General features: G+C 41.7%; 1 protein-coding gene across 3 annotated transcripts in view; it reads left to right on the top strand.

Annotated features, from left to right (window-relative positions):
- Positions 1-23,286, top strand: part of PARD3B (par-3 family cell polarity regulator beta) — a 982,300-nt gene that overhangs the window by 691,812 nt on the left and 267,202 nt on the right. For all 3 annotated transcript variants that reach the window (XM_084778917.1, XM_084778918.1, XM_084778919.1), the window contains 2 exons: positions 442-648; positions 1,395-1,632. In XM_084778917.1, the coding sequence (XP_084635043.1) occupies positions 442-648; positions 1,395-1,632 (445 nt within the window). The remainder of the gene's footprint in view (positions 1-441; positions 649-1,394; positions 1,633-23,286) is intronic.

Raw genomic sequence — 23,286 nt, forward strand, 5'->3', positions numbered from 1 at the left:
TCCAGAAGCAGAGGCAGGTGGATCTCTGGGAGTTTGAGGCCAGTCTGGGATTCACACAGTTTGCCTGTCTTGATGTCCATGTGTATGGACTTGGATGCATATACTCTGAAACAATCCATAGATAGTCACTTCTCAAGTACGTGTGTATGTATGTGTGCATATCTACACAGGCATACAAATTTCTGTATGTGAAACAGATTTAAACTAAACAGATTTGTCATCTAAAAGCTTACCACAGCTGTAGACAAAGAAACTGAGGCTCTGAGATGACGGCCCACTTGCTCAAGATGACAAAGCATGATGGGAAAGCTGGAGTTTACCCACCAGCGTGTGCTAACTTAACACAGCCTTTCTGAACCTGCCCAGACAGACGTGTTCTCCGAACCATGGGTACTCCCACCGAAGCACACTGGTGCTGACTTCCCACCCTTTCTCTTTCAGATTCTCCGGGCAAAGACTTTGGACCAACTTTGGGTCTGAAAAAGTCCAGTTCCCTGGAGAGTCTGCAGACCGCTGTGGCCGAGGTCAGGAAGAACGAGCTGCCCTTCCACAGGCCCAGGCCACACATGGTACGAGGCCGGGGCTGCAACGAGAGCTTCAGAGCAGCCATTGACAAATCTTACGATGGGCCAGAAGAGGCGGAAGCTGGTAGGGCCACACGCCCCCTTAAGTGGGTTCTTCGTCTCATTATTATCTGCATATTGTAAGCGAAAATGTGCACTTAACTACTGAAAAAAATGATTTAAGGATCACAATTATATTTTTGATATTAAAAGTAATTCATTTTCCTGATATGTTTTGCCCCTTGGCTTAACGAACATGGGACTGGAGGATGCAATGTGCAATTTATTTCACAGTGCAAACTGAAAAGAAATGCTTCCTCTCACTTTTTGAGACGGACCAACTGTCATTTACCCTGAGGGCAGGAGCACGAACCATGCATTTCTTGGCATTCTCATTTGAATCATTAAAAGCTACATCAACCAGTGGACTGACTGCATTAATTGCATAGAAGCAATGCCGTATATTTATACTCAAAACCCTCTCTTGGAAAGAAACTCACCCTGTTTGTTTCCCAGCATGTGGGCTTTCCGAGCCAATCTGAGGTTAACAAGCTAGCTTTCCGAGAGATTAGTGCTTCAGCACATTTCAAGCCTTTTGTGCTATCAGCTAGCAACCAGTGTGCCCCATCCTAGCCTCAAACCTTGCTTGAAGTATCCAGGGCTGGGAAATCCTACCTTCAAAGGGTATGGCTAGCCATGTGGTTCAGTAGAATACGGAGCACTTCTATTCATTCTTCTGTATTTTACATTTTGACTTTTTTTTATATATATATATATATATACTAACCGTAAGTGCCCCTGACCACGGGTATTGATTTTTCTCTCTTACAGACGGTCTCTCTGATAAGAGCTCTCACTCTGGCCATGGAGCTCTGAATTGTGAGTCTGCCCCTCAGGGAAACCCCGAGCTAGACGATGTGGAAAATAAAGCCAGGAAAGTCAAAAAACCAAAAGAGAAGGAGAAGAAAAAAGGAAAGGGCAAGCTGAAAGTCAAGGAAAAAAAGCAGAAAGAGGACAGTGAAGACCCAGAGAAGAAAATGAAGAGGAAGGGATTTGGTGGCATGCTGAGGTAAGGCCCCGCTGCGAAGGCACTCAGCTTTGTTTCTCCTGGCTAAATCACTCCTTTGTGTTTGCTCAGAAAAAAGGTTCAAGTTTTCTCTCATCTTCAGCTGTATTCATAAAAATCAAGGCTATGACTGTAATTTCTTTCTTTCTTTCTTTTTCTGAAAAAGGCGCAAAAAGCCTCTTTGGGTGTCCCCTGTAGCTTACGTTGATGACTTACAATGGTCATAAACCTGTTGGCAAAAGAGGCCAGCACTTAGTAGGGCGTAGGAAGTGTTCCCTATGTATCACTCTGTACAGCGAAAGCAAGAGGATGCTGGGATTACCTCATTCTTCTGTGACTTCTGATATTCACGTCACCAACACAGTAGCTGTCACCTGCAGGGGCAACCATGACTCAAGAAAGTTGCCCCCGGGAGGAGGACTGTGTGACCCTGGTCTCAATCCATGACCTCCCAGATCTCAGCCATAGGTTTCCCATGTCATCTGTCCCTTCCTTTCAGACTGAGGCTAACACCATACCTTCCTGTGGGCCCCGTGGGGCTGGAAGATAAGGCGTCACACGTAGTGGGTTCGGTAACTAAGAGGACGGAGCACACAGTGGGAACACAATTTGTTTCCTCTCCTACAACTGTCCTCCAAAACACTCTCTGCTGAAACCATTTTCTCTACGCTTTGGTTACCTAGTGATGGGGCTGATTTCTGGTCTTTTGGGTCAGAGGCTTCGCATGTTGTGCAATGTAAATGAAAATATACCTCCCTCCTGGGGCATAACGTCCCTGTCTGTGGAACCGTATGCATGGGAATGCTAACCTGGAGAGTGGTTTAGCTGGATTAGGTGGCACAGACCGACCCCACCAGCGGTCCTTCCTGAGCGGGCACCCTTGTGGGTTATTCATGAAGCTCTTTACTACACCAGTTGCTGCTCGTGGAAGTCATTTCCACGGCTGACTTCTTAAGGATCACTCGCCCTTACCTTCTGACCTCAGACAGTGTGCCTGGAGTCTCCTGACCCAAGCTGGTAGACTTCTTTACGTGATAGCAGAGAAGACGTTAACCCATGCAGCAGCGGCAACAGCAGCAGCATCAGTGGCAGCAGCGACGGCAGCGGCAGCAGGAACAGCATCTACCCAACTTCGTGGATGCAAGCTGAAAAGCCTGTCGCTATGTGGCAGTGGTGTCTACCTGGCCTGCTACCATCACCACTCTCTAAACCCCTCCAAATCACTCAAGCGCAGCTTGTTCCCGCTGCTCTCTCTTCCCCTCCCCATACCACATGGGTACCACACCACCTTTGCTTCTCCAAAGCAACTCAGACACCAGTTTGCCTTCCTACCTAGGAAGACCTGCCAAACAATCTCAAGCTCGCCATTGTGCTTTGCTCAAGGGCGACATCAGAAAAACGTTCACTGGTCACAAAGCAGAGGGATTTATACAATCACTTCTGATTCTCAGAGGACTTTTTTTTAAAGTTTGCGTTTGGGGGAATGGGAAATAAGGTAGAGGTACCCATTTCATTAATTTATTTCTATAACTCCCTATCAAATCTATCCATTTCATTTCTCTCCTCTCTGCTATGAACAACAGATAACGTGTGATGGATTTAGCCATATTGTGAAAACCCATTAGAATATCTGTCTCTAAAAATGCTGGGGGAATGCAGGATTCTATTTGTTCTCAGTGTAAAACCTTTTCAGATAGAAAAAGAAAATACAGTTATCTTATTCCATTTTTTTCCTCCCTCCCTTCCTTTTCTCCTTCCTTCTCTGTGTGTGTGTCTCTGTGCAAAGTGACATTTAAAGGACACAAATAGTGTAGGCAGCTCTGAACCATCCTATTACACACTCAGTGTTCAAACAATGCTAATCCAGTATGCTCCTCAAAATTGTTTTTGTTTTTGGGTTTTTTTTGGCAGGGGTGGTGATGAGAGGAGGGGGTCGACAAGGTTTCTCTGTGTAGCCCTAGCTGTCCTAGACCTTGCTCTGCAGACCCAGCTGGCCTCAACTCACAGGGATCCATGATAAAACATGGTGGCCAAGACAACGTATAAAAGTGTTTAAAGGGTTAGAGTCCATGATGGTGGTACAAAGGCATGGTGGCATAAAGAGCCAACAGCTCACATATTACAATTCAAATGAGAAAACAGAGAGAGCACTAAAAATGTCAAGATTCTTTTGGAACCTCGAAGGCTACCTCCAGGTACACACCTCCTCCCACAAGGCCACACCCTCTGATGCCATCCTTCTGAAATAGTTCTACCAACTAGGAACAAAATATTTAAACATGTGAGCTGATAGAGCCATTCCTGTTCAATTTATCATATTCCCATAGCAGGTCTGATGCCCTGAATATCATGTGACTATCAAAGAATAAAACTCCAAATGTAAAGATCAAATCTTTTCCTATTGATTTGTGGAGGAGGCTACATTTCACCTATAGAAGAAAGACACTTGGACAAGCTAAGCAGAAGGCATGCGCTCTGTAAACAGCAAAAGGGTGAAGACACCGGAAAGAAGGAACACAAAGCAGATGGCAAACAGCTCTCTCTCAGGCTTACAGAAGAAGGCACGTCCAACACCGTTGTGTCTCGGGATGACAGGACATCTTCTGATTGGTTACTGTGAACCTGGTATCTTGAAAACTTGTCTTTTTCTAAGTTCAGTTTGATCATGTGGAACTTAGCACAAGTGACTCCATTCTGTCTTTAGCCTCCTTCCGGAGCTCAGTCTAAAGCAGCGCCTACACTCTATCCCACATGACCTATATACCCTAGTGACACTCAGTGAGACACACGCTTCCCTAAGCCTTGTTTGCTTCTTCCCTCTGGACCATCTAGACTCTGCCTTTCCTTTGTCACCTTGAGTTTTAGAGTCAACGGTGTCCTTGTTATGGTCACCAGATGTAATAGGCAGTTGCAGAAGGGGGCAGGGGATAGCTCACATCCTCAAAGTCCGCATAGATCCTGAGCAGAGTATCTGACAAGTGACCCCTTGCGACAGCAGGATCCCCAGTGCAAGCTGGCTAAGCTAGACTAATCAAATTAGCAAACTCTGGATTCAAGTGAGAGATGCCGCCTCGATAAGTAAGGTAAAGAACAATCAAGAAAACATGCAGCTTCGACCTTTGGGCTTCCACATGTGCGTGCCTACATTTGCACACTCGCCTTCATGTATATTGACATACACTCACACCATACATGCAGACGCACGGTAAGGTAAATGGATGCATGAAGTATCATTAGGAAAAGAAATTGTAGTCTGTAATGTGATCATGTTGGCAATCATTATAACAACGTTTACATGAGAATTTTGTCTGTGGGGTTATAGCATTGAATGATTGCAAGTCCAGGCTGTGCATGACCACTTCTGAGTTTAATCTCTGGCTAGGTAACATTGGGCAAACTAACCCCTTTCGCTTTAGTTTCTTCATCTGAAAACTGAGAACAGTCATTGCACCAACTGTCATTGTGAGAAATATATTTGTTTAATTATGTAATATAATTTGAACTGTTCTTTACGAGTACTATATACATTCAATACTAAAGATGCCCCCCAAGTCTTATTCCCCATTATCTGTCTATTAAGACATAGTAATAGATTTTAGGTTTCAGAGGAGAAGGCAGGAGGATGGCTGTTTTTCTCACCCTGAGATACAGCAGGTGTATTGAGCTTCCTCAGTGAGCCCAGGGTACTCGCAGGGCCTTAAAAGCAGAAGCGGAAGACATGGTAGGAAAACATGGTGCAAGGAAACGCAGCATGCTTGCTCGGAAAATAGGGAGGAAGTGAACATGAGCCAAGGAACATGGCAGCCTGCGTAAGCTGGCAAGGACGAGAAAATGGCTTCGCTCTGGCCAGCCCCTTAATATTCACCCATATGCGTTATTCAAGCCACTAAGATTGTACTAATTGCTTACAGTATCAACGGAAACCAGCCTGGTCATTATCATAAGTATTATTACCGCTTTTACAATGTCACAGTAATTTATAAGGACAAGTTTCCTCTTTAGGGTATTAAAGGAAAAAAAAACCTATAAAAATGATTTAACTAGAGTAATCTGTAAATATGAAAACTATCATCAGAGATTCCCAGGGCCTGTTTCTGAGACTGTCACCAAGTTAAACCCTAACTATATTTTCTGTTATGTGCGTGGCTCCCTGAGTCCTCTAGACACACAGCACCAGCACCGTGCCTTTTGTTCCCTTTCACCACACTAGCAAAATTAAGAACCTGAGGGGTGATGTTAGATTTTTATCCTCCCGTATAAAAATAGCAACTGTTTTCCATAGCCTTTTGCATCCGCGTTGGTGAGCATATTGGAGTTGCTGCTACAAGCACGTTTTCAGCAACAAAGAACACAAAAGCTGTTACCATTAGCCAACAGATTTTGCTTTAATTCTCATCTGTTGCTCAGATGCTATTGACTTAGTTTCTTTCTTATTTAAAAAAAGATTGATTGCTCTAAGGTTCCCTTAGAGTTAGCTGTGACTTAAATATGCATTAGCTTCCCCCATTGTCTGCACCGCTCTACAGCGTTCCTGAAGGGAAGCTCTGTGGTAGTGTTTGCAGCTGCACCTGGCCACTGAGGGTCAACCAGGTCTTAAATTCTGCCGCCTTCCGTCATCTTAGAACTGCAGTGTGTTATCAGAGGCCTTGCTATTGTGACTAAAGAGCCCAGGGTCCTTACTGTGCTGACGACGTCAGCTGTTCTAATCGTGTTGGTGACACAGACTGGGAGAGCTCCAGTTATTTGTTAATTTCACCCACCCCTGTACCTACTGGAGAAGCGATGGGATGTTTATTCTGCTTGTCTTTCTACCCATTGTCTAGTTTGTATATTGCTATGAATAATTGATTTTAAATTTATCTCCTTGTAGGAGTCAAGTCTGGCCCTTACAAGGACCATGAGTTATTTGGGGAAAATGCTCAATTCCAGAACCTTCCAAGTTGGCGGTTACCTTATAAGCTCTGTTTACTTGCCTCAGGGAGAAACCTCCCATGGGTTTGCTATTAATCTTTTGCCCAATTTGATAAAGAAACCAGAAACTAAAGCTCCTTTGCATGTGACCGTCTTTTAGTGTTAGCATCTCATCCAAGGGTTCTTTTGCTTGAGATAGAAATCACTAGGAGACAAATGACACCATCTGGGCAAGGCTTTCCTGGGACTTGCATTGGAGCACGGGGAGACGGCAGGCAGGATGGTGTTCCAGGGATGCTTTGAGCAAAACTCGCATAGACAGCAAAGTCAGGCTCATGCAGGCACTCTGGAGATTGCTGAGAAAGAGCCCAGGGTTTCTTTCCACACCACACGTGCCTTGTCAGTGCTCCGCTCCTGGCTTACTGATGACTCCTCGCTTGTCTGCTCATAAAAGATGTCAAGTGTGCCCACTGCCGCCATTGCAGGAAGCTCTGGCCTGCCTTCACAAAGCTAGAAGGAAAGCTTAGGGTGGAGTCAGCAACTCCTGAATCTGGCCCACAGTGGAAACTGTTTGTACCAAAAGCAGCCTGCGTACAGAGGGAGCCCTTGGTGTGGGAACCCGGGATCTCAGTGATCTATCTCAGGTCAGGACGCTTCTTTGTTTTTGCTTTATGAATTTGACTTCCTTTGGTATCACTGCAATTTCGCTGCTTTTCCTACAGAGGGGCTATCCAAAACTCCTGTAACCAAAAGGCAAAGCTCAAACCCTTCAGGAGATACATTCCATGCTGTCGGTCCCAATATCCTTTGGCCACAAAGGTGTCACCTAGAGTGGAAAAAGCAGAGATCACCCCCGATTTCTTGGTTGTTTAACAATCTTGTTAATCTCTTGTAATCCTCAAATGAAATTCTTTGTGTTTCAAACCCGTATCTTTGTCTAACAGTTTCTCCTGTCTTCTCTTAAGAGTCTAGGTCACTCTTAAGACCCATGAACTGTCAACTTGTTCTGCACACTGAGTGAAAAGCTTGAAGTGGTATAAGTTCATTTCCTTTCGTGGAGGGGGGAAAGAGGGAGAGAGAGAAAAAGAGAGAGTCAGTCCGTCTGTCTGTGTACATGCCTACATAGTGTATGTATATATGTTTTGTTGCGCATTCTGGCTTGTATGTATGCATTGTGTGTGGAGGTATACATATAGAAGCTAGATGCTAATGCCTCGTGTATTCTTAGCTGCTCTCTACCTCATTTTTTTTTCTTGAAACATTGTCTATCATTGAGCATGGAGCTCACTGACTCAGTGACACTGAGCACCCTACAAGTCTCAGGGATCTTTGTCTCTTCCACTGCAGAGCTATGATTGTAGGTGTGTGCCCCATTTCTTTCCATTTGTGTGGGTCCTGGAGATCTTAGGACCTCATGAACTCAGATCCTTATGTTTGTGCAGCCTACAGCCAACACTGTACTAACTGAACTACCTTCCTAGCCTTTCTCTACCTTTTCTAGGCTCTTGTCCTAAAGCAATTGTGTTTAGTTAGCTCCTTCCTGAGAGGTTAGCAAAGTGCATGTCACACTGTTGGGAAGGTTTTTTAATATTGTTTGCCCATATTCATTTGATTAATAACATTTATTGACTACTTCATGTTGGCCAAATACATTCATAACCATCCTTTTGTTTACTCAATAGCATTTATGTAAAGCTCTATCTTTATACCAGATATTATCCTGGGAACTGGATAGAGACCAGTGAAATCCCAGCTATTATGACGCTTTCCCATCATAATAAAGAAATGAAAAGTCAAAGATAAATATGAGATTCTTTCTCTGTATTTAATACGAAACAAGGAAAATGTCACATCAACATGCAAACTATTTTTAACTATGAAGTACCCAGGAACCAAAGGGACAGTCTCCAAGACAGCTCTGGTAGAGCAGTGCCTTCTGGGCTGACATGATTCCGAGGCAAGGATCCAGGCCTTGGCTCCTACAGGATTTACATCCAGCGAAGGTGAGGCACTAGAGAACCCCGCCTGATACTGAGCCGTTGATTGCAAGTACAGTAGGTGCTTTGGGGAAACCACAGAGTGGCTGGTGTCCTCTTGCTCTGTAGCTGCCTGTTGGCCTAACAGGCTGCATCCCCCCAAATTCATGGAAGTTTCAGCAAATACATTGTCTGAATGGGGCACACTTGACAAAGAAGCCAGCTCACTTTACGCCTGGTTTTCTTTTGTTTGTTTCTTTGTTTCTTTCTGCCCCCCTCCCTTTTTGGTAGCATAGAAATCTAAGGTTTTTGTAAACCAGCTTCACATACAACTGTAACACAAAGTAACCTGTGGAATACAGGAACTGCCCGTAGTACGCACCTGTTGCAGCTGAGAGTGGTCACAGTGATTCGGAGCTCTTTGTATCAGCCCTGCTCTTCCTGATCCAGTAGTTGGATGTTCTGTATCTTTTCTCCTTCACTCAGCTTCAGACATTGCTCAGTTTGCATCCTAAATTATAAACCATAAATATATTTTTGAAACCGTAGAAGCATCCATTTTTCATTTCCACTTTTGCCTACACTAAGGAACACATTTTGTTCATTTCATTCTGAAAAGTACCACATGTTTTACTTATCCAGGGGCGGGGGAATGCTATAAAGAGGGGTCAGGGTGGGCATGTCTTAGAACTATCAGACACACAGCCCTTCATGCTGTTTCTACCACAAACAGTTACACAGTTGCTACTGTTACCAAGCTAATGCTGAACCTAATTAAAACCTTGCAGGCTCTGTGGCCTTCACTGATTTGATTCCCTCACACTCTCTCCATGCTGTTGTGACATGTCAGTGGAGTGGTTTGTATACGTAAGCAAACTGTCTGTAGAATGCCTGCCTTGATAAATTTTCATTCTTGTTGTAAATTTAAGTCCACAAAAATCATTACACATATTTATTATATACCACATGCTTTGGCAGAAGAAAACATTGTGAAATAGTGATACATACTAATGCATGTACAACTTCACATACTGTCTTTTCTGTGTCTATGATAACGCCACTAAGTCCCACCTACTTGCAATTGTGTGTCCTTTGAGTAACAGCATCCCAACCCTCACAGCCCCTTGCATCTGCTAACAACCATTTCTCTCTATTTCTGTGAATTACAGTCTTTTATACTCCACGTATAAGTGAGGGGCCCAAGGTGCTTAGCCTTCTGTGCCTGGCTTATTTCACATAAGGATGTTTTCCAGGCTTGTTCGTGTTGTCTCTGACAATGCACAAAACAAACACAGCCCTCACCTCAAAAGGAATAAAGCTTATTCCAGAGCCAAATCTCATTGACCCAGACCCATAAGATATACAGCTAGGTAACTTCAGGCTCCATGTTCCCATGTGGAAGAAGTTTTATGAAGCTCATAATCAAAGCAAATTTAAAATAAATTGGTGGGTACATTAGAAAGATGGGGAATCTTCCTGTGGGCCTAAGATGCTATGTGATCATGACATGCCCAGCTTGGAGTTGGTAGACTCTAGTGATCTATTAAGTTAGTAAATTCCAAACAGGTCTTATATGTTAGTCATAGAATGTTAGTTCTGACACAGAAATGGGCAAGGCCTGGTTATAAAACTAGCCCAAGATACGATATAATTAGACTCTAGGCCTGCAACATTCCAACGTCACATCACTGTAGCTCAAATCCATCTTTCTGGGATTTTCACTCACATCACAAATGGCAGGAGTGCCTCCTTTTTAAATGTTAAATAGCAGTGTGTCTGTGAGTGTGTGTGTGTGCGTGCGTGCATACATGTGTGTGTTTGCGTGTGCATGCATATGCAAGTATATTGCATTTCCTTTATCAGCTTATCAGCTGGACAATGCATAGTTTCTTTCTGTTCCTTGGCTGTTATGAATACTGTTGCAGTAATCATGAGAGTATAGATGTGTCTTTGATGTACTCCTCTCAATTTTTAAAAATATATTCACATCTTCTGCCTGAATATCATATGATAGTTATAGTTTCAATGTTATGATAAATCTCCATAATGTTTTCCATAATATCTATAATATTTCACATTTCCACCAACAGTATGCAAGGTTTCATTTTTTTCTACATTCTTGCCAGTAATGGTTTCTGTTGGTTTTTGTGTTGTTTCACTTAAGATGAAGGCTCGCTATATACATGAGGCCCCTGCCTTAGTCTCCCAAGTGTTAGGAGTGCAAGTGTGCACCCCCATTCCTTGCTCCTGTTCTTTTTTTTTTTTTTTTTTTTTTTTTTTTGATAATCATACTAGTTTGAGGTGATAGTTCCCGTGACATTTGGATTTGCATTTACCACTTTGTTCCTCCACCTGTTGCCCACTTGTGTGTCTTTCCTTAGGAAATTATGAGTTTTCCTTTTTGCTTCCCCTCTCTGGATTTACTCCAGACAAACCCTTTGTCTCAAGCTAGACATACTAGGAGCCCAGAAACTTTCCCTTCCACTGTCTCATTTTCCCAGAACTGCTGTTTTGTAATTCAAATGGGCATGGTGCTTCTTCTTTCACCTGAACGGTTTGCATAATAAAGTACAGGAAGAAATGGCAGAGCTCAAATCATTCACTCATTCATATTTTATATGCTCTGGGTCACCCCTTTCCAAATGTAACTGTGAACTGTTTTCAAGCTTTACTTAACCACTGGGTGGAAGACAGACTTTCCATTGCTGAATACAAATCAAGAGCAGACCCACCCAAAGGCTTGTTGTTTTCATTTCTTTCTTTTCCTTTTAAGTACAGTCTCAGTGCAGTGTGTAGATAGGTTCTGGCTCAGATATTGCTTAGTGCGTGGCTACTCCGAGGTTGTCCATCAAGATACATTTCAACTTGATTTTTAAATTGGGTTAGATAGAGACTGAGTACTCAAGTCACCAGGGGCATGGCATGTGTGCTGCATTTGTCCTCGCTGCCTCGATCCCATAATGGCTGTTACAGGTCTCGTGTACAATAAACGTAATGTGACCACAGCCTGTCATTACCTCTTTCGAGATAGTAGCTGTAAACATCTGGGTAGCCCTTCAACTTTATGAGTGTGAAGGGCAGCCCTGCTAATGCAGCCAGCCCAATGAAATTTTAACAGGCATCTCCCCAAAGGCAAAAGGGCGGACATAGGCTAGAATTTAGGTGCTTTGCTTCATGAGGGTCAAGCCATTTGAAACATGAAACCTCAAATGAAAAATAAAGGCCAGACTTCTTAATTCGGCTTCGAGTTAGATATAGAAATACATTGAGAGCGCTTCAGGATAAAGTGGCTGCATATACTGAGCCTGTGAGAAGTGAGCATTGCCAAGGGCTACTTACCATAACGCACCTATCCATTATGCTCCATGACTGCGAGGGAAAGAAGCTGGTGTTGACCACCATCAGCATGGAGGAAGGTCAGTTTTGTCTCTTCATCACTGGATTTTCTCTTCTAAGTTCATCTTTAATTATTAACTTTTGGAGGCTGGAGAGATGGCTCAATTGTTTAGAGTCTGTACTGCTCTTACAGAGGACTCGAATACAGTTCCAATAGTTCAAAACCACCCTACCTCTAACTTCTGGGGGTCTGACGTGCTCCTCTGGACTTTGTGAGCACACCTGCGCACACACACACACGTGTCTAAAAATAAGTCTTTTTAAATTATTTATTTTTTTACAGAATAAATCTAACAATTTTGTTTCTTCATTTTGTTAATCTGCCAGTTTTTCTTTCAAGCTAAATTCAATTTTAATTTCTTTTTATTCAAGTTGGGAAAAGCCATGACCCTCGGCTCTTTTCCTTTCACCGGTACTATCACAGGTCTTGGCTGGCAATGCATTCTTCATGAGCAGCGTTGAGACTGTAATGGAATTGCAAAATAGAGGCCGTAATATACAGATACTGACTTGCATTAAACCCAGTGGTGTGACAGCTGATAGTATTTATACATTTACATGTCATAATATATGCGTATATCCCTATCCATCTGAGCTTTTTTTTTTTTTAGTCCTCAGCTGAACACAAGAGAGGAAACTTAGCACCATGACATAGGTAGATTAAGGGCATGAGAATTTACAGAAGTATATGAAGAGGACAAGTGATAAAAATTGGTGGCGCTATCTGCAAGGATGGATAGTCACTAAAATGTCCCAGGCAGATTGAATTAGAATCAAGCCCACTCAGGACGGTCTGTCCAGGTTCACTGCTTGACTAAATGAGGAACCGTAGACAGAAGGGCTCCTCATCAGATGGGCCGAACACAAAGACAAAGGAGATTCTGGGGTTCCTGGCGTGCGGGCTTGTTTGCACTATGACTTTAATAATTTTTTTTCAGCTCTCAAGCATGTCTGCAAATGTTTGTTTATCCCTGTTTTCCTGAGTATGTGTTCATGGAAGGACGAGGGTCCTGTACAGAGTTAATTAATATGAAAATGGATGGATACCTTCTTTTCAAAGTCTGATTGCTGCTCATGGCTGCCCTTCCTACACTATGTGGTCTGGATTATTCTGCAGCTCCTGTTTTCTGCTGCCCAAAGCAGTAGGGTGATTTGATTTTCTCATACTTATCACAATAAAGAATGATCACATAGGGTGTCAAGCAAAAAGCTTATTTGTTTAATTAGGGTTCCTTCTGCTCTTAATACGCCTGCCCAACTCCCATTACGTTAATGCAAATTGCACAACAGCACTGGAGAAGAATAGACCACTTTATCTCATTCTGGGATAATGAGGTTTAGATTTGTTAACAGATTAGGATGAAAGTCCAGTGGTTTAACTTTTAGAGCAATTGATATGCTAAAAGGAACTTGAGCAGACACTAAAATGGAAGGTACACAATCATAAATAAATGTCATTAGCATTTAAGATGAAATATAATCATTTAAGATCCTAGATTAATAAAATGCAGACAATTTCCTGATGGACCTATTTGCATACTCATATCAAGTAACTAATAAACCATTACCAACAACAGTTTTATCTATATATACAAACACTTGTAAGTTCCTAGTGGGAATGTATTTGCCTAATAGGCCTTGCCCCGTGTCCAACACAATGGCATGTCCTTGTGAGATGTTTACTTAATACTATTACATAATGACATGCTGAATTTAATACTTTGCCTGAGGTAGTGTAGAATCAAATCTTTGTTTAGCACCTTTTATATGAAAACTTCAAAGTAATTTACTAATGTCCACCTTCAACATGCATGGGAAATGAATGTGGCGAATAGTAGTTTTCCTTGCAGACAAGTGCACTGCGAAGCAGTCTGCCTAAAGCCACAGATCAAACTGATGCTGACACTAAGACCCTTCCTTCCTCACAATTTTTGTCCAAAATCCTGGGCACCAGCCTTTTTTTTTTTTTTTTTTTTTTTTTTTTTTTTTTTTTTTCATCTATTGGATTTTCCTGTCTTAAGGTGATATCAAAATAGTAATTTAATGACATGAGCCAGTTCATAATTAAGTGAAAAGACTTGAATGCTGAGCATAGTAACTGTGACTGTTTTGCTCCTAGAACAAGGAAAGGGTTTCCCAGAACAATTAAAAACAGATAGGAGACACGATGCCCAAACTGGAAAATAGATAGTAGATGTACAAACGCTATCAGGCTACAATAGGCACCAAGGCTTTGGAGGCAATCCAATTTATTTCTGAAACTACTGGGCTACTTTCAACCTCAGTTTCAACGAGTCTAAAACCTAATTCGTCATCTATCCATGGAAGTCACCAGCTTATGCTGGCTTCCCTAATTATGTTTCATGCAATACCAGGAATCCCATGACATCTGGGATGCGCCCTCCCTCCCCATGCTCACACTGCCACCACTCAATTCTGCTGATAGGTGAAAAGTGCCGCCTTTCACCTCTGCGTGTTCCGTTGCGTTGCCACTTCCATCACTGTAATTTAATTTATTGTTTAAAATTACATTTTTTTTCAGTGCTGCCCTGGCTGATTTGCCTGCTTCTCCCTTTCTTCCTTTCGATCCATCTCAGCCCAACTACCATCATCAGACAGTGAATAAACACCTCTGTGCTAAAACAGAATGGTTAAAATAACATGGCAGTAAAGAGCAGATCTCTGGAAAAGTCCGTGTGCTGCCTCCCGGTTCCGGCCCGCGTGTGCGATGGAGGGGCACCTTTCTGCGTACACGCGCCCACAGCCTCTCCCACCGTGATGCTCTAAAGCCTTTCTGAAAACGTGGGGCAAAGTAAATCTTTCCTCTTCTCAGTTGCTCTCCTTGCATATATTTTATAACAAAAAGAGCAACTAGTGTGATCCTCCAGCCTCGATTTAACCGCTGCACCATTAGCCTCTCTCTGGGAAGTAGTAGTCGTATTTACCTAACAGAGTTGCTGTGGAATGAATGAGATGATGTATGGGAGAAGAAGAGTCCACACAAGCACGTTCCTAAAATAGAATCTAGTGGTAGTAGGATTTAGCTGTCTCTGTAAGTCTGGCAGCATTGCCGAATCGTCCATCAAACCTACGCAAATGTTATATCCCTAATTCCATCCTTGGACATTTGAATTCGTTACATTCCGTACAGTGCTTTGGGACCTCTGGTGGTCCTGACACAGCGGGAACCTAAGATCTGTATTTGGCAATGGATGACTCATATACTCCCTGATCCTTGGCTGGCGCTCAGTGCCCACTGTATTCTTGACCAAATTTATGTATCATCACTTTTTTGCTTTTACTCCTTTCGAACTCTCTACTATAACAAGATTAGTTTATTCCACGGAAAGCTTGGAGGAGACCTGAGATGGTACCTGCCCTGAAAATGATCTGATTCCTCTTTCCCTGACCCTGCCAGGCGGCTGAGGTCTCCTTCAAGCCCCATTTATGAATCTGCGTTTCTCTCCCGTTGAAATTCCTCCTCGGTGTCGGGGTCTTCTCATTCAATTCTTTCCATGGCTTGGTGGGGTTTTCATTTCATTTTCCCTTGTCTGCCTCGTGTTCTCTGTGGGGATGAGTTCCTCTAAGCAAAGGGACACCCCCCCCCCCCGTTTCCTGGTGGTTTTCATTGTCTTGTCCTTTAATGAGCTTTTGCTGATTGACTCGTTGGCTTATGTATTGTGCTAATTGGAGAAGACTTATTTGGGTATCGCTGTGTTGTGCCCTTTAGTCATCCTGGATAATAGTATTGGAAATAATGAAAACAATGGTTCTGAAATGACAAAGCGAAGAAACTGTACTGGGGATTATCTTTATTTATTTATTTATTTTAATTTCTCTTTGAAGAAAAGGTTGAAAGATGAGTTAACTGGCAAGAGTAACCAGCTGTTCCCCATTTCCACTGAGGACAGTGGTAGAAAAAAAAAATGAGTCAAAATTGCACTGGGTGAAAACAAGGTTAGGTAAAACAAATATGATGCCTGTTGCGGAGTGGATGAGGTTTCTGAACAGGTTGTAGGACTGGTGTCCCCCAAGTCTTTAAGGGAATAAGGAAAGATATTCATCTAAAGTGTGAGAAAAAGTGCCCTTCAGTTTATTACTGAAATAGCTATTAAATACGACTTCAGGGAAACCCAGGAAAAAAAATACAGCAGGATCCCCATGCTTAAACTCACCATCTAATTAAGATGACCTATAAATAGGAAATTATTAGCAATAAAGTAGGACTTAGAATTCAGAGCTAAATTTTGAGGTTAGAGCCATAGTTTTGTTCCATATTCTAATTAGCACCCTTGAGCGCCTCCCTACTTCTGCAGTATTCCAGGTCAGATTTTTAACAAGTGCATCTTCAGAAGCCCCTCACAAAATAAAATTCTAAGCAGAGTGGATTGCTCTCCAGGATCTTCTAAAATAACCTAGTCCGTGTTACCAGGAAAGACTGTGCTAAGTACACAGCAAGCACATTGCAGTATGTATAAAACCAGTCTTTTATTGTTATCATGATGATTTCTTTCATTAATTCAGCAAATACTGAGTGGCCCGATAAATGCCAGTCCCAGAGCTTGGTTGGGAAGTAAGTGGGTAAGTCTGGTGTGTGAACTTTTCTCTTCAAAGCCCCGAGACCTCAGTCTTTCTTCAAAGTGTGTAGGGCATGGAGAGTCTGTTATTAAAGAGCTGTATTATCCACTGAGCCCCTTTCAAAGTCCCTGAATCGATGAAGCTAGAGAGCTACTTGCAGCATACCTGGTGAACGTACCGAGCAGGTGCATGTCCTGATGTCTAACCTTAGGCATTTTGCACTGCCAGAGAGATGCATATCTTTATCCATTTGCATCAGTGGTACCAGGTATCTGTATGGAAGTCTATGGATTGGCTATTTGACAAAAATGATTGTAAGAGTGATAGGTCTTCAAGACAAAAGAGAGAGGAGTTTGGTGGATAGAAAGCTAACTTCACAAAATGAAATGAGAGGGAACTGAGGAAAAGCATCGGCTACATCTATTAACACTTAAGTTGCCAAACTTGCGGGTATTGGTTCTCAGTGTGACCCTTGGTCTAAATAATGGTGAACAGCTCACCTCAGTTTGAGGATTAAAGATCTGTCTTCTAGGACACTTTTCATTTTAAGCAAAACAGGGAAGCAGATCCCTTTAATTTTCATTGGTAATTCCATAAGGTCTTTCCTCTCTTACCTCTGTTTTCCACTTTGGGCTTATATGCTATTCTAATGCCATAAAAGCTCCTTGAAAAATAAAATAAAAGAATAAAACCTGAACCTTATTTTAAATATCAGGTTTAAAATTTTAAATTATAAACTGCAAATATATATAGATATAGGAAAGTAGATATTATAAGAGCAAACTTGAATGAACTCCTCTGTCTCTCTGTTAACTCTTTTTTTTTTAACCTTGACCTTGACCATTCTCTAGACTAGCAAGGCTTTCTTCACAACCAAAACATCCACATAGCTCTAGAAATCAAAGTAGAAATGTCCCCACAGAGAGTGAGTCAAGCCAGCACTCCCTGGCCCACAGAAGAATCCTCACAAATGGCATAGAGGTCAGAACTCGGGAATAATGGTTGCAACTTTGATTGCAGACAGAATCACCAGTGAACAGTAAAAACCCTAATTCTGGACCTTTTAGTGTTAGTCCCTCCCACTGATAGGTTTCTTCTCCCCCAGGGACTATAATTTTCCATTTTAAATTTGAACTCTAGTGAATGGATAGTAAAAAAAAAAAAAAAATCAATACCATAGATTTGTCCTGCTTTCCTTGTGCCTCCTGGAATTTTCAGAGTATGGGAAGGAACACTTTTTTATGATGAAAACAGACTGTAAAATGAAAAGAGTGACTTTGAGCCGTGTCCTGAAACTTTGACCCGCACTGTCTATTCCAGGCCATCAGTGTCATCTCCTCACTCTCCTTGTCTCTGCATGTCTGCATTTTTCTCACTCTTTTGAAGAGTTAATATGCAGTGGTGTGATTGCTGTTCTGCTTCTAGACAAGACCTTTGGCAAGTTAATTCCTTATTTCCAGAACATTTTATTTCTCTGTTTTCTGCTTTCTCTTTAAGTTTGATTTATTTTATTTTTTTATATTTATTTATTTATTTTAATATATACTTTTATTTTATTACACATGTGTAAAACAAACTACATGTAGGAGGGAGGACCATGTGACAATCATGAGAATACTGAGTACTATATATGTTACATTCATATAATCATAGCTTATTTCTTTATAGTTTGGCATGGGCGACGAGGAAAAACGAAATGCCTACCAAAAAAAATCCACAAAAAAATGGATCTAATGAGTAATTAAAACATCGCTCAGGGAGGAAGAGGCAGGAGGATCTCTGTGAGTTCAAGGCCAGCCTGGTCTACAGAGTGAGTTCTAGGACAGCCAAGGCCACACAGAGAAACCTTGTCTCAAAAAACTAAAAGAAAAAAATAAAGGAGTAATTAAAAAATCCAAACTGTATAAGAGATACTTCTTTGATTGTAAAAAAAAAAATATGTAAAAAGCACCAAAGAATTATTCCAAGAAATTTCAACATGGAGACCCAGTAAGCTGTCTTTATTTTAGAGCTTGCCTGTAACACCTTCCTGGGGAGGTACAGCCTTGTGTGGTGAGTCCCAGCATCTTCCTAGTGTCAACAAGCTCCATGGCAAAGTCACTGGCTAGCCTAGGGCACCTTAGACTTGTCTTGGACACACTCTAGATCCTCTTGGTATTTTCCACTTGGTTTTTAAATGGCTAACAAACAGGAACAAAACTATGTCTTAGGCTAGCTTTTATTCTCTTGCTACCTCTGCCTTCTCTGTTTCTTTTTTTATTAAATATTTTTTATTTTTACATATACATTTATATTATTATACATATATACAATAAACTACCTACAGCAAGAAGATCCATGATACAATCAGGAATTATATAAATTTTACATTCTTAGTGTTTTGGCTATTTGTATTTGGCAGCCTTGAAGAAAACATCTTTCCTATCTTGGTGCATCTAAAATTCTGAATGTAAATCAATATCTGTTATATCTCGTCATTATCAACTTAAAAACATCTATCTAGCCCAAAAAAACATCTTAGCCCCTAAACAACTAAGCTTAATTGTAAAAGTAAACTATCTGGTCTTCAACTCCATCAGAGACTTGAGAAGGAATAAAATTAATTACCTGACTATATAGGGGGTGCAGGTTAGCAGATTCCCAAATGAGACACTAATAGAGACAGTTTGCTATCTGAGCAGTCCCCTAAAACTCTCTATAACGTTGGAGCATCATCTTCAGCCTTCTGGCCCAATATATCTGACAGACATATTTGTGAGGCAGGAACTATTGAGGACTTGCCTACCCTATCTTAGCGAAGTTTGGCCGTTGACTCTGCCTGCATCCAAGGTTGCTTTTTTTTTTTTTTTTTGGGGTAGAATTCCGTCTGTGGTAAAAATGAGAACACTTTGCCCAGTAGCTTGCTCTATTTCTTGTCATGGGTACAACCTTGTTTTCCAGTTCCCATGGTCCTAACATCTGAACTGAGCCCAGAGATTGACCCTCCTTGGTCTCATGCTCAGCTCTGTTGGAGTGCGTTTTACCTCCAGCGTCTGGAAGTACAACTGCAGCTGTCAATCATGCTAAGAAGGTGATCTGAGCAACCTTGGATCTTAAGCCACTACCTCTTTGCTGTCTCTAGCCTGGGATCTACCCAGCACACACTCCCTCCCATGGAGGACACACTTTGAACCTTGCCTTGGTAGACAAGAGCACTGGAGTATGAGAACTTGGTTCCTTCTGACCAGTCACCTCAGAACCTGCTGTGTCCACAGTGACAGGTCCTCTTTCCTTGGATCTGCTGTGTCCTATCGGATGTTCAAATGCCCATCTGCCCTTTGCACTCCTTACCACCATAGTCTGTTTGTTGCTGACAGACAGACTAATCCTCAAGAGAGAGGTTCTAGATTGCCTGGCCGATGTCTCTCGTTAAGCTTCCCTGCCATTACACATTCAGATTGTGGGGCTCACTGACTCCCCTTCACAATGATTTGATCTAGTGTAAGGCATTTCCAGCACCAAATATGCTATTTATTATTGATTTTTTTATAGTATATATTCAGAGTCCACAGGATATGGGTGGGCTCACTCAGTCTTGAGAAGCCCTGTAACTAAGTCAGTTTCTACCTACAGATGGTTCCACTGGTTGATATGACATATAAAGGACTTTTTTTTTTATCTAAAGCTTTTGAAAACTCAAGTATTAGTGAAAAAAGAAAGAAATTGGCCCTGGAAATACTATATACCTTTGAGCAGGATCTCTCTTAGTTTTAGAAGTATGGGTTAAAATATGCTAATAAAACTGCTCTTTCGTTTTGCATTTCAAGTGTTAAGTTTTAAATCTGGCTGTCAGTCATGTATTATTTGGTAAGAAGTGTTTCAACACAGAGAGAAGGAAAGAGCGTGCTAGGTTATAGGATGTGATGGGAAACTCTAATGGGCTGTTTAACAATAATATGGCAGGCAGATTCCATTTTAATCAGCATTGTCATTAACAACTATCAATAGCGAAGATAAGATGCTCTTGTCTTTTTGAATTATGATTTATAGCTGGCACAGCAGTCACTCTGAAGTATATTTATTTTACAATATAGACATTGATTAAATGCACATGGCATCTCAAATACAGTTGACATTTTAAGTCAAAATTATTACAGACACACAAACCATTCATTTAAGCTGTTGCTTTAAAAATGTGTCTCGGCTGATAGTTAATGGAACAAAATCTGGCTGGGCCAGTAAGTACCCGAGTAAGCTGTTTCTGTTGACTGGTGCACACAGACCCAGGGAAAGCTGCTTCCTTTGGACAGTCAGACCATGTCACCGTAGCTTATGAATAGATTCTAAAAAGAAAAGTAACCGCATACATACAGGAATACTCTAGGTCTCTCAAAAATACACCTTTTTTTTTTTTTTATTATTGTTTTGGTTGTCACCTGTAGTTCTCCCTCCCGTCTCTGAAAATCATGCCTCCTAGCCTACCAGTCTGCTCCGCGAGTAGGTCTTAAATAATAGATGACAACTGTAGCTGATGCGTTAATGTAATGTAGAGATGATGGTTTTGTGATGTATATTGCTGCTTGCTGCCAATATAATAGCGACTTTACTCAGCACAAGTGTTTGGGTATCGATGGTTCTCTTACAAGACTGAAGCCCATGGTAATTGTGTCTGGGAGCATTCTTCTACACCATACCCATGGCTTATTTGATCTAGCTTCCCACTTATTTTGCTTTAACTTCAGAGTTTAAATCTTTTTTTTTTTTGTCAGTCACATTGGTGACTTTTTAAATTTTATATATTTATTATTAATTTATTCATATTACATCTCAATTGTTATCTCGTCCCTTGTATCCTCTTATTCCTCCCTCCCTCCCACTTTCCCCTTATTCCCCTCCCCTATGACTGTGACTAAGGGGGACCTCCTCCCCCTGTATATGCTCATAGGGTATCAAGTCTCTTCTTGGTAGCCTGCTATCCTTCCTCTGAGTGCCACCAGGCCTCCCCATCCAGGTTATATGGTCAAATATGGGGCACCAGAGTTTGTGTGAAAGTCAGTCCCCACTCTCCACTCAACTGTGTAGAATGTCCTGTCCATTGGCTAGACCTGTGTAGGGGTTCGAAGTTTACTGCACCTATTGTCCTTGGCTGGTGCCATAGTTTGAGCAGGACCGCTAGGCCCCAATCTGTCCATCATAATGTTCTTCTTGTAGGTTTCTAGGACCCTCTGGATCCTTAAAACATTTTATTATGAGACAACTTTAGGTTTAGAGAAAAAGTTACAAAAGTGGTACAAATATTTTAGATGCCTGTTTATTTTCTAATGAGATAGAGAAAAAAAGGGTGTAGATTTTAATGGGGGAGAAAGTGAGGGAGGGTCTGCGAGTAGTTGGGGAAGGGAAACCATAATCAGAATGTACTGTAAAAAAATCTATTCTCAATTTTTAAAAATGTCATGAGGAGCTACATCATCTCCACTCAGATTCTTAATAGAACACTTTCAGAGATAAATTCCAGTGACTGAGTGCTTTCCTCTCCCTTCTTTCCTTCTCACTTTCCCCTCTCCTCTCCTCCCCTCTCTTGTCTGCTTTCCTCTCCCCATTCTGTCTTTCTTCCTTTCCTTCCTTCGTTCACCCCCCTCTCCCCATTGTCTGCCTCCCTCCTACTCTCCCTCCCTGTCTCCCTTTCTATGTGATTGTGTAGGCCCATATATAAATGTGTGTGTGAATGTATATTTATATATACACACATATCTATAAACACACATTCATACAAAAATGTATATATATATTCCTATATGCCTTGCTTCTTCATAATTTCAGAGAAGTTACAAATATGCTGCCTCTTTATTCATCACTGCGTACTGAAGCCGAGGCTATATCACTGTTACTTTATCCCATGCATTAGAAAAGTAAAGAGCTGACCTAAATTCTACCTTAAGTTAGCAAAATTAGAAAATACAAAAGGTGTTGACCTCGGTCAGGTACGATTCCAAGCTGGGAAAAGTAGGCTGTGTTACTCTTTTATTTTTGTAGACCTATATTATCACTGTTTAATCTAAAAAGACAAATGAAGTCACCACTGACTGGTGATAAATATGAGTCTGTTTCCAAGAGTGGGGTGGATTTCTCAGACAGTGACTGCACCTTCCAAAGCAAGACCTCTGCCAGTAGGGGCAAGCATCTCATCCCTGTGATGCAGCCTCATTAGCCACCGAATTTAGTGTAATGTGCTGGAGTGTGATGGTGAATAGGAAAATGTCCTGCTTATTATTACCATTATTATTAAAATTATACGGCAGAAGGCTCTTTGGAAATCTAATATCTTTTGCTCCGACTTTTCTTCTTCTTCCTTTTTATTTTTTACTCCAAATGATTTATTGATAAGCCTGGAGAGAGGGCCGGGAAGCCATATGGGTCTCTTATTACCTGAGGCCTTTTCTTCTCGGTTTCTGTTCCTTTGAAAGCAAAAATTTGCAAAGATAAATTCACTGAGCTGGTTACTGTGGAATTAAGTTCATCCAAGACATTTGTAATTTGACTGATCAGAAAAAGAGCTCCAGGAAAATAGTCTTTCTTTGCAGCTGTCAGGTGTTCAGGGTACCTTATGTTAGAGGGGGAGCACTTTGGGGTACCTTATGTTAGAGGGGAGGATTTCAGGGTACTGTATGTTAGAGGGGAGCATGTCAGGGTACCTTAGTTAGAGGGGAGCACATTGGGGCTCCTCATATTAGAGAGGAACATGTCAGGTCATGCTCTGTGTCTTGAGAAAAAGATGGATTAATGTAGGGCACATATAGCTGAGTGATGATGTGGGAAC

Source organism: Acomys minous (genome assembly GCF_964271855.1).
Source record: "Acomys minous genome assembly, chromosome: 4".
Lineage (NCBI taxonomy): Eukaryota > Metazoa > Chordata > Mammalia > Rodentia > Muridae > Acomys > Acomys minous.